We start from the raw sequence: 11,290 nt of genomic DNA, 5'->3' as shown, positions 1-11,290 counted from the left end.
TAGCAAAGGTGATACTGAAAGGGTTGTCATTTCCTGTCTCAGGGCTCCTAGCTTGCTATGGTTTCACTCTGAGTGTGGTTGACAGCAGCAGGATGTGTGTGTGTGTGTGCCTCCCAGACCTGCCTGAGCTGCCTCCGCTGCTGCTACTCCCCCGCTCTCTCTCCCTCTTTCTCTCTTACCCCTACTGACGAGCTGGGCCCAACATCATGGCTGGCAATACTGACATCTCTTACAGCTTGCAAGGTATGGAGCTCCACTGTTTTTCCTGTCACTTATCTTTCTCAATATATTCATGTTTGTATGCTCATTTAAGATTGAGATGGCCTCTTTTTTTTCTCCTGTCTCCCCCCCCCCCCCCCCCCCAAATATATATTTGTGTTACGGCGGTGCCTGTATCCTCTTGGCAAAGATCTGTATGCCGAGCTGAATCTGAATGGCTCGCTGTCCCTCTGTTATTTTCATGCTTCTCTATTCTCTCCTGAGAAGAGCACATCACTCAGCTGCTGAAGCCCCAGAAGATTTGTCTCATGCGGCAGGTGCAGTTAAACCCACCCAAGGGGAAGGCTGAGAGCAGGGTTCTGGTGAGTAGGGACCTCGTGGTCCCTGGGTCCAACATCACTGTGGCGGGTGGTTTAACCTGCGCTGGTTAAGAAAACCCTGCTACTTGGCATCGACTGGGGCTTGTTTGGCACTTTGGGCATTTGTTTATGTTGACCACAGAGGGTTAAACTATATTAGCTGTGTGTGTTTAAATGTGCAAAAGAGCAGCAGCCGATTATCTGGAATCTGGTGTGTTTGCATATTGGTCTGGAACAAAATGCTACCGAAGGATCTCAGGTGGGAGGATTCACCCCTAGAGAAAAACAGTATATCTGTTTGTAATATGGCTGAAGTTACCAGGTTCCACCTGCAAGTGGAGCTATTAAGCTGACAAGCTCTAGCTGACAGCTGGCAGTCTACACTGCTATGTGAATGGGGGAGATTTGAATAAACCTCCAATACAGTTAGCTACATACAATGAAGTCCATTCTCACTCACACACACTCTCTCACACACTAGACAGGCAGTCTTTGATCTTGTAGTGGTTACTGACATGTTTGTTTTTGTTTACACTTTTCAACTAGGTGATGACTCTATGGAGAGCTTATGTTGTCCACAGTAAGCAACCTGTCAGGGTAAGTGTTTGTATGTTTACTCATGTCTTGAATACAGTTGCTCCAACTGTAAATCAACTACATGTTAACACCATTGCTTGAGTCTGGTTATGGTCAGTCAGGACTAACCTCAGGACTAATTTACAGTCTGATATGAGCTTACAGAAGAATGAGGAAATGCTTGTAAAAATAGACTTTGGGTACTGGAAGTCAGGAATGTATCTCCCTTTAGAAGAAATACGCAGCCAGTGCCAACTGAGTTCCAGCACACACCTCAAATAAAAGTGGAGACCTGCAGGTCAAGTTGAGTATTAACTTACCGAGCAGATGAAGGGAGCATGGCACGCTAGATAGAGGGAGAGTGGAGGAAGGGAGCATGGCACGCTAGATAGAGAGGGAGAGTGGAGGAAGGGAGCATGGCACGCTAGATAGAGAGGGAGAGTTGAGGAAGGGAGCATGGCACGCTAGATAGAGAGGGAGAGTGGAGGAAGGGAGCATGGCACGCTAGATAGAGAGGGAGAGTTGAGGAAGGGAGCATGGCACGCTAGATAGAGAGGGAGAGTGGAGGAAGGGAGCATGGCACGCTAGATAGAGAGGGAGAGTGGAGGAAGGGAGCATGGCACGCTAGATAGAGAGGGAGAGTGGAGGAAGGGAGCATGGCACGCTAGATAGAGAGGGAGGGTGGAGGAAGGGAGCATGGCACGCTGGATAGAGAGGGAGAGTGGAGGAAGGGAGCATGGCACGCTGGATAGAGAGGGAGAGTGGAGGAAGGGAGCATGGCACGCTAGATAGAGAGGGAGAGTGGAGGAAGGGAGCATGGCACGCTAGATAGAGAGGGAGAGTGGAGGAAGGGAGCATGGCACGCTAGATAGAGAGGGAGAGTGGAGGAAGGGAGCATGGCACGCTAGATAGAGAGGGAGAGTGGAGGAAGGGAGCATGGCACGCTAGATAGAGAGGGAGAGTGGAGGAAGGGAGCATGGCACGCTAGATAGAGAGGGAGAGTGGAGGAAGGGAGCATGGCACGCTGGATAGAGAGGAAGAGTGGAGGAAGGGAGCATGGCACGCTGGATAGAGAGGAAGGGAGCATGGCACGCTAGATAGAGAGGAAGAGTGGAGGAAGGGAGCATGGCACGCTAGATAGAGAGGGAGAGTGGAGGAAGGGAGCATGGCACGCTGGATAGAGAGGAAGAGTGGAGGAAGGGAGCATGGCACGCTGGATAGAGAGGAAGGGAGCATGGCACGCTAGATAGAGAGGAAGAGTGGAGGAAGGGAGCATGGCACGCTAGATAGAGAGGGAGAGTGGAGGAAGGGAGCATGGCACGCTAGATAGAGAGGGAGAGTGGAGGAAGGGAGCATGGCACGCTAGATAGAGTGGAGGAAGGGAGCATGGCACGCTAGATAGAGAGGAAGAGTGGAGGAAGGGAGCATGGCACGCTAGATAGAGAGGGAGAGTGGAGGAAGGGAGCATGGCACGCTAGATAGAGAGGGAGAGTTGAGGAAGGGAGCATGGCACGCTAGATAGAGGGAGAGTGGAGGAAGGGAGCATGGCACGCTAGATAGAGAGGAAGAGTGGAGGAAGGGAGCATGGCACGCTGGATAGAGAGGAAGAGTGGAGGAGGGAGCATGGCACGCTGGATAGAGAGGAAGAGTGGAGGAAGGGAGCATGGCACGCTAGATAGAGAGGGAGAGTGGAGGAAGGGAGCATGGCACGCTGGATAGAGAGGAAGAGTGGAGGAAGGGAGCATGGCACGCTGGATAGAGAGGAAGAGTGGAGGAAGGGAGCATGGCACGCTAGATAGAGAGGAAGAGTGGAGGAAGGGAGCATGGCAAGCTAGATAGAGAGGAAGAGTGGAGGAAGGGAGCATGGCACGCTGGATAGAGAGGAAGAGTGGAGGAAGGGAGCATGGCACGCTGGATAGAGAGGAAGAGTGGAGGAAGGGAGCATGGCACGCTGGATAGAGAGGGAGAGTGGAGGAAGGGAGCATGGCATGCTAGATAGAGAGGGAGAGTGGAGGAAGGGAGCATGGCACGCTGGATAGAGAGGGCGAGTTAAATGGAGCGGCTCAAGGCATTAGAGAGAGGATGGGACCTGTATTAGTACATTCTAATAATTGTTATACAGTGTAGAAACAAGTTATGCTGGCCTCAGTTTGTGTTGTTTGTATACTTATAAAGCAGAAATGCCTCACCTGGACAAAAGGGAAGTAACACAAATAAAATGTCATCTCATGTGACTGAAAGTGGGCATGACTTCACTTATGCTTATGTCAGTTGTGTACTTTGCTATAGGTAGCGTGATCATGGTTGGAGGCCCATGAAGGCAAATGTTTTGTTTAAGTTTCAGTCGTAATGACCTCCCTCCCCCACTCTCCCCTGTTAGCTGACGTAGTAATGAGAACTCTTATCTTACTTTGACTCTCATTGGAGCCGCAGCTCCCGGCCCCCCCCCCCCCCCCCCAACAGGACCGCAGTCCCCCCCCCCCCCCCCCCCTTCTCTCTCTTCCCGTCACCTTCCCTTTCATATATTAACCTGTGTGAGTCAGTATACATTTTTTGTGTTTGTATCAGTGCTTCACTGTTGTCCACAGTCTGGTTTCTCCCTGCAGGTGGAAAGCTCCTTCAGCTATTTAGAGATTTATGCCATCAGCATTGAGAGCCTTAATCAGGTAAATCAAATAATGTCCTTTATGTGTTTAAGTGACATGTTTTGTAATGTAGTGTGTGTCACTTCTAACTTGTCTGTTCTGTTCAGCTTGAATGACATATGTTTCTCAGTACTTCATTGAAATATTTGAAAGCTGCCTGAACCAGGATGCAAATATTTGTTGCACATACAGTACCTGTACTGTGTAAATAAAGGGAGGGGGAAACGATGGTATATGGCTGGCTGACCACTGTGACCCATGGTTACCACTGCCTGGGTGTTAAGAGGTTTTAATGTCTGTTTGAAAAATAGCAGCCCTGATTGACCATAAACTAGCTCTGATCACTGCTGGTCATGTAAATTATTCGCTGTAAAAACATGCTTCGTGCTGAATAAGAGAAACCGGGATCAGAAGCACATAGCAAATTATCCAACTCAATGCTGTTAAATGTGAATAGTAAAACATTCCAGATATCATTTCTTTGTAATTTAGCAGACATACTTATCCAGAACGACTTACAGGAGCAATTAGGGTTAAGTGCCTTGCTCAAGGGCACATCAACAGGTTGTTCACCTAGTCAACTCGGAGATATCAAACCAGTGACCTTTCGGTTACTGGCCCAATGCTCTTAACCACTAGGCTACCTGCCGCTATTGCTGTCCTCCAACCCATCACCATATGTTTACAGTATTTGACCTACCACATATGGAGATGGATTTATACCACTAAGAAATGGGGTGAACTTCAGATTTCCATCCACTCATCTGAAGAATCCCCTCTTTACGCACCTCTGGTCCCATTCCATATACACAGGATGCAGTCAAAGGTCACCAGACTTCAGTCAGGGCTCTGAGATTGTGGTGGTTTTTCTTCTGTAGCGCTGCAGAGGTTAACACTCTACGTCCTGTTGGTAGGAAACATTAGTCACCACCACTGTTTAGGGGGGGGGGGGGGGGAAGACACTGTCATTCTTTCTCTGACTGTTGCTCAGTGACAACAAATATTTTTTGAACTAACCCAAGATAGACCACAGCATGTCGTTTCCAATGGGAACAAATGAGCCAAATAGAGTTAAACTGCATTCTAATGTCGACTTCGCTTGATATGGTTTTCTGTACGCAAAGGGTTTTACACATGCTCAGTTCTTGTGCCTCGAGGGCTGTGCGAGTGGAAATTTGAAATGTAAGTTATGGAACTCCCTTGCTGACATTAAATGTGAATAATGATACATTTGTGTTCTTGTTTTAGTTTTTTTGCACCCCCACTTTGAGACAAAGTCAGGCGTGCCCATGTCACCACTCATCACAATGTCTACAGTAGTGGGGCGATGGTCAGTTGTTTGTTCACTACAACTGCCTGACTATATGTGATAAAGTGAAAAACTGCACCTGAGCCTAAACCGCTATATAGAAAATATGCTGTAGGCTACAGTCAAAGGTGGTCGAATGGTTTTTTTTTGACAGGGGGTGCAGTATTTTTTGTTGTCGCCTGGTTTAGATGTTTCTTAAAATGTCCGACATTTTTGGTAGGCTATTTGTTAGTCAACTTGTCTATAATTAGATGCATGCAGCTTTTCTTCTGTCATTACTTGTTGCTCTAGAAGACTAAATAAACCCTTGCTCACCAGAATGTCATAAATCGATAGAATGAATGCTTCATCTAGTTGACATCGGTAAAGTTTTCTCTGTCATCTTCTGCCGCGGAGCAAAGACATTTAAGTAACGGGGAGAAAATGCGAGCTATGAGTCAACCCCTGCTTCACTAGTCTACAGGTACCTAGTTACACCAAACGAACAAGCAGAGACGGTGTTGATGTGTTTCCGAGTTCATGTGTCCACTAACCACCTATACTATTTAGAAAGTCTTTCTGTCAGAATGTGTATCTGTATCTCTGCATGGTGGTTGTAGTGACAGACCGATAGAAAGACTCCTACTGCATGTGTTGACCATTCAGGTGGTGATTGAGACGGACAGACAGACCTACTCTCTCAGTCTGACATCTGTTGAGGACCTTGAGGCTATGGTCAGTCATGTCACAGCTTCTCTGAAGAAGATCTTCCCTGATTCATCTCCAGGGTGAGTGTCGTGGCAATACAGATGGACATTTTCCTCCCTCAAACATAGTGAGAGTTGCTTGTGATATACTTATAGCAGAAACCCCTGAGGTGAAACATCTACCCATTAACCAACTGATTAGGGCTCCTCTTCTATCCAAGGAATGGAGGTTTTCTTACTCAGAGAGCTCACTTCTGAATCATATTTCAATCCAATACCGATGATGAAGTGGATACCTAATGTAAATATCTGTCATTTTAAGAGGATTAAAATGTGTGACATGTATGTGTGTTGATTTCCTGCTCTCAGGAAGATCCTGAAGAAGATCCCTCCAGACCTGCAGGAGCAGCTGTGGAACCTGGCAACGCGGGTGGAGGAGCACCTGACTGGAACACTGGGACCATGTGGTCAGTAGAATCAATCAGAGCACTGTAGCATTGTCCCCTCATTTGTGTGTATCGTACTATGTGGACATTGTGTAGGTGTGTGGATGTGGATTTGTACAGTAATTGATCCCTCTGCCATTCCTTGGTTCTCTACACTACAGGAGGCTTCTCAGAGACGTATGCTGCTCTATGTGACTTCAATGAATTACCCTGCAGAGAGGAGGTCCAATGGGTCAGTAGGTTACCATCAATCTATGATGACACCACATTCAATGTTTCTGATAAATGTTGTTTTCTGCTATTAATATCAATTGATGTAGTCAAACATCAAGAATATTAGTAAAGGTGTTTATGATTTATATTCTTTCAGGATGTGGACAACATTTACTATGTCCAGAATTGTCGGGAATTCAACCTCCTGGATTTCAGTCATCTGGAAAACAGAGATTTGGCCTTATCAGTGGCCGCACTTTCCTTCAACCAATGGTTCACCAAGATCTCCAGCAAAGACCTCAAACTGGTAAACTTTTTAGCCACCTCTTGTTCTGTTTTTCCAGGTCCAGTTGGAGAGCTCACTGTCTCATGTTATCACTATCTATCCCTGAGTACTGCTCTCTCTGGGCCTGTCATGACTGTCTGTACGTGTTGGCAGTGTGAGCTGATGATGGGATACTGTGGGTGACCTAACTGGCAGCCTGGACTAGGCTACAGGGTCTAGCAGGGCTTATCAACAGTCATCACATGTACACACAGACTGGAGGCAGAGCACAATAATGACTTCATAATCTAGCTACTTTTGTGTTAGTGATACTGGAGTGCCTTTAAGCAATCACATGGCTATGATGGAGTTCAGGGAAATGACCTTCATGATAAGGGAGAGAAGCTGTCTGGAACTGCACAGATGTAGTTATATTCTACAGGAAAATGTATTTAAGGTGATTTGTGACCAGAGAAATGGGCTGACACTGAAGATGGAGATCAGATGGAGATTCTCATTGAGATTTGATTTGCTGCCAGTGTATGGAGACGGGATGGCTAATGATTCAATAGAAATGAGAGGAATAGTAATTCCCCCTCTGTATCTATCCGCAGAGCTCAGAGGTCCAAGAGCAGGTTCTCTTCATGATCAACAGATCCTCCACCTTGGAGGAGGTGTGTCTAGAGGGATGTGGGCTCAAACTGTGAGTAGTCTACTACCTGATACACCTCACCTTCATGAAAAAATCCCTTACTCCCTCCCTCTCTACCTCCCTCCTTCTCTCCCAAAACAGTCTACCTGGTGCCAGAAGCACAGAGGAAATGGGAAATCTTTGGATGACATTTGATTTATGTGATTGGTTGACACTTTATTATTCATTTTAGTTCACAGGAATAACTATTTTCCATTCCTCTTTCTCTCTCCTGGCCCTTCCTCTTGTAGGGATTTTGCAGTGAAGATGGCCTGTGCCCTGCGAGATCACACTTGCTCCGCCATCCACACCATCAACCTGTCAGCCAATCACATAGAGGACAAAGGCAAGCATTTAGTTACCATTGATAACTTTTTAGGTTTGTCAATGTCCATTGCTGGTGCTGCCTGGAATGGCTAGTGACTACTCATGTGTGTAACGTTGTGATATCTGTCACCAGGTGTGATAGCTCTCAGTCAGGAACTGGAGAATCTGCCCAATGGTCTCACCCAGCTGTCCCTCTCCAGGATTAGTGTCTCTCCCAAAGGTTCATTCAAACTCTTCTGTCTGCTGCACCTTTTGAAATGTCCATCTTCCACAAAGATGTGAATGTAATGGCTTTTACATATTCTATTGAAAGCATGCCTGACTACTTGGGTTGCTTTTGTTAGTGCTACATACTGTGAATAAATAGAGATCCGTACAGCTTCCTTTCTCTCTCTGATTCCTTTCCCTCCCTTCCATCTATCCAGGTCTAGGTAGTCTGACTCAGGCGTTACGGCAGAACAAGGCCTTCTCCAGCTCTCTGTGTCACCTGGACCTGTCAGGGAATACAGGCATTCTGGCTACAGAGGAAGCTGTGGTGAGTGCGGGGGCAGCACTTGTTTTCAGTTCACTTCTTAGAATTCAGTCTCGCTCGCTCCATACACTATTACACTTGAGTAAAGCTTCCTACTGTAGGCGTTGCTAATCTCAGCTAAATGCGTTTTGTAATGTATAGGGTGTATGCTGTGGAACATGAACTCTGTGGTTATATTCAGTAATGGGTTGTCTATAGAGGTTATTTGACATAAAGGGAGTTTGTTTTGCCAGTACAGTCTCAAGTGACAGGATATGCATGCTACTTGATACTGATATGACTTAATGATACAGGAGGCAACTCAATCAGAGTAAATGTATTACGCCACTGTACAGTATTGAATTGAGTTGCCCTGTAGTTGGGTTTGGCTCTAGTCTACAGGACCAGAGCACTGAATAGCTTTACATCTTTACCTGTCAGAACCTGTTTAAGTTCCTGTCTGAGACCAATGCTGTATCTTACCTGGACCTGAGTGGCACAGACTGCCCTGTGGACACTGTAAGTGGCCTTTGCCCTTTCACCTCCAGCCAGTTTCTGTCATATTCGTCAATTTAAAATACACAACCTGATCTGCTTTTCGATGTCACATGTTTGTGCCAATGTGAACCAATGAACCTTTTACATCCCCAACTTCCTTCTCTCCCTAGCTGTTTGTATCTCTGTCAGCAGGCTGCTGCCCCAACCTGGCCCACCTCAACCTGTCCAGAAACCCCTTCTCCCACAGGTGAGCTCCCTGCCATGTGTCATCTCTGACTAGTGTTGCCCAACCCGTCCACTGACCTGTCTCTGTCCCCAGGAAGGTGAGGGAAGTGACGAGGACTGTAAGGGAATTCTTCAGTAAGAGCAATGAGCTCAGATACGTGGGATTGGCAGGAACCAAACTACCCCCAGAGGCTCTCAGGTGAGCACTGATGGAATGTTAAACCAGGAAATAGAAATGTGATGCATGCCAAACAGAATGTGATGCCTACTTATAATTATGTGTTTGCATTTTGACATATTTATGTGTATACTGCTGTTTCATACGCATATTTTTGTGGTGAAATTAACTAAATCGGTCTTGTATGCAGATTGTTGTTGCAGGGTCTTGCTACAAATACTTATCTGTGTGGGCTGGAGCTAGACCTGAGTGGCTGTGAGGTACCTATATACACACACACACATGCATTTTGTTGTGGAAATTCAGCACTGAGAGCGATTTGGTCATTTCTTCAAATAATCATGATTTAATATTGATGAATTATTGCAATAATGAGGCTGGTCGACCACCCACCCTTGAGTGTTGGACCGAGTAATCTAACCTTTACATAAATGCAGAGTGCTATATATAGCTGACACGAACAATGCTCAGTCAGGGTTGTTTCCACCCCTCCCATGCGGACCAAGGAGCATCATAAGTCACTCTGGGTTCATCCTGTCGTTATCTGCACGTGGGTGTTGTCTTAACCCCTCCCTGGCTTAGTTTCCCAGATGCAAGGATGATTTAGAGACAATGAGGAATTGTTCTAAACTCCTCCTGGCTATCTCGGTTACACCCACCACATCTTGTCTATATAATGCAGTCTTTAACTAATTTGTCAGCTCAAGTTATCTCTGGTGACCGTACGACCAGAATAGCTGCAGGGAACTAGAGTGGAGCCCATGAAAACACAGACACTAACAGGACAGAGATATCCTCCTATTTGTTAAGTATTAATTTCTAACTATTAGTATCAAACAAATCAGGTAAATATGTCATTTTTCGAACACAATGTACTGTACGCACACACACACACACACACACACACACACACACACACACACACACACACCGTTCACTTTTTTTTAAATCATCACTAACCAGGTAGCTGAGCTAGGTTTTGTCTGGCTGATAATCATGTGTATTATATGTGCAGCTGAGGTCTGCTGGGGCCCAGGTGATTCAGGAGCACATCTTTGAAGCCAAGGCCATCAGCAGTCTGGACCTCTCTGACAATGGTATGATTCCTCACCTCACCCATTTTCTCTCTCACTCTCTCTCCTCTCTCTCGCGCCTTCTCTATCGCTCTCTGAATCAGATGCTTTCACATTTTCTTCCTACCTGGAGAGAGTACAGGGAGGTGTGTGTGTGTGTGTTAGGTGGTGCCAGCAGGTGATAAATCACACACAATTCAGATAATATAACATAGAGAGAGAGACATACATTATTCTCAGTGTGTATGTCTCATGGGATGATCCCCTGCTCTATAGCACAATGAGGAGAACCCAGGACCAGCCCAGCCTCACCATGTGGGGGTGGAGGGGGCTGAAGGGTTGTTCTGGGAACTGTCCAGGGGGACTCTGCATGGGGCCAGTGTGTGGGCATCATTACGATCAAACCCCTTCACTAGAATAGAGTATTCTGTATACATTTCTGAGCAGGAATCTCAGAGGGCAACTGAATGCTGCAGGCAATTTATATTCAAGGCCAAAGAAAACATTTGGTTTTCGATTAATAATATGAAATGCGAAGTACCTGTTTTTTCTGCGTTATTATTATAACTAGGCATACTTTTGGAACTACCAATAGAAATGAGAAAATACCATTCTCTTCTCCTACTACAGTGGCTTGTGAAAGTATTCACCCCCTTTGGCATTTTTCCTATTTTATTGCCTTACAACCTGGAATTAAAATGCATTTTTTGGGGGGTTTGTATCACTTGATTTACACAACTGGCCTACCACTTTAAAGATGCAAAATATTTGTTATTGTGAAACAAACAAGAAATAAGACAAAAAAATTATAATATTCACCTCCCCAAAGTCGTTACTTTGTAGAGCCATCTTTTGTAGCAATTACAGCTGCAAGTCTCTTGGGGTATGTCTCTATAAGCTTGACATATCTAGCCACTGGGATTTTTGCCCATTCTTCAAGGCAAAACTGCTCCAGCTCCTTCAAGTTGGATGGGTTCTGCTGGTGTACAGCAATATTTAAGTCATACCACAGATTCTCAATTGGATTGAGGTCTGGGATTTGACTAGGCCATTCCAAGACATTTAAACG

The 11,290-nt window shown here is 45.9% G+C and overlaps 1 protein-coding gene across 2 annotated transcripts in view; it reads left to right on the top strand.

The window, feature by feature from the left end:
* Positions 1-82: 82 nt before the first annotated feature.
* carmil2 (capping protein regulator and myosin 1 linker 2) overlaps positions 83-11,290 on the top strand; it is a 37,124-nt gene continuing 25,916 nt past the window's right edge. For both annotated transcript variants that reach the window (XM_014124192.3, XM_082957224.1), the window contains exons 1-17: positions 83-243; positions 487-581; positions 1,125-1,175; positions 3,761-3,820; positions 5,754-5,875; positions 6,164-6,261; positions 6,402-6,472; positions 6,611-6,760; positions 7,333-7,421; positions 7,661-7,755; positions 7,870-7,956; positions 8,162-8,271; positions 8,689-8,766; positions 8,916-8,992; positions 9,065-9,169; positions 9,339-9,408; positions 10,164-10,245. In XM_014124192.3, the coding sequence (XP_013979667.3) occupies positions 207-243; positions 487-581; positions 1,125-1,175; positions 3,761-3,820; positions 5,754-5,875; positions 6,164-6,261; positions 6,402-6,472; positions 6,611-6,760; positions 7,333-7,421; positions 7,661-7,755; positions 7,870-7,956; positions 8,162-8,271; positions 8,689-8,766; positions 8,916-8,992; positions 9,065-9,169; positions 9,339-9,408; positions 10,164-10,245 (1,477 nt within the window). In that variant the 5' untranslated portion in view covers positions 83-206. The remainder of the gene's footprint in view (positions 244-486; positions 582-1,124; positions 1,176-3,760; positions 3,821-5,753; positions 5,876-6,163; positions 6,262-6,401; positions 6,473-6,610; positions 6,761-7,332; positions 7,422-7,660; positions 7,756-7,869; positions 7,957-8,161; positions 8,272-8,688; positions 8,767-8,915; positions 8,993-9,064; positions 9,170-9,338; positions 9,409-10,163; positions 10,246-11,290) is intronic.

Source organism: Salmo salar, chromosome 10 (assembly GCF_965601325.2).
Source record: "Salmo salar chromosome 10, fSalSal1, whole genome shotgun sequence".
In the NCBI taxonomy this organism is placed as follows: domain Eukaryota; kingdom Metazoa; phylum Chordata; class Actinopteri; order Salmoniformes; family Salmonidae; genus Salmo; species Salmo salar.
Note: the sequence above shows the minus strand (reverse complement) of the source record. Positions and strands in the feature narration are given on the sequence as shown.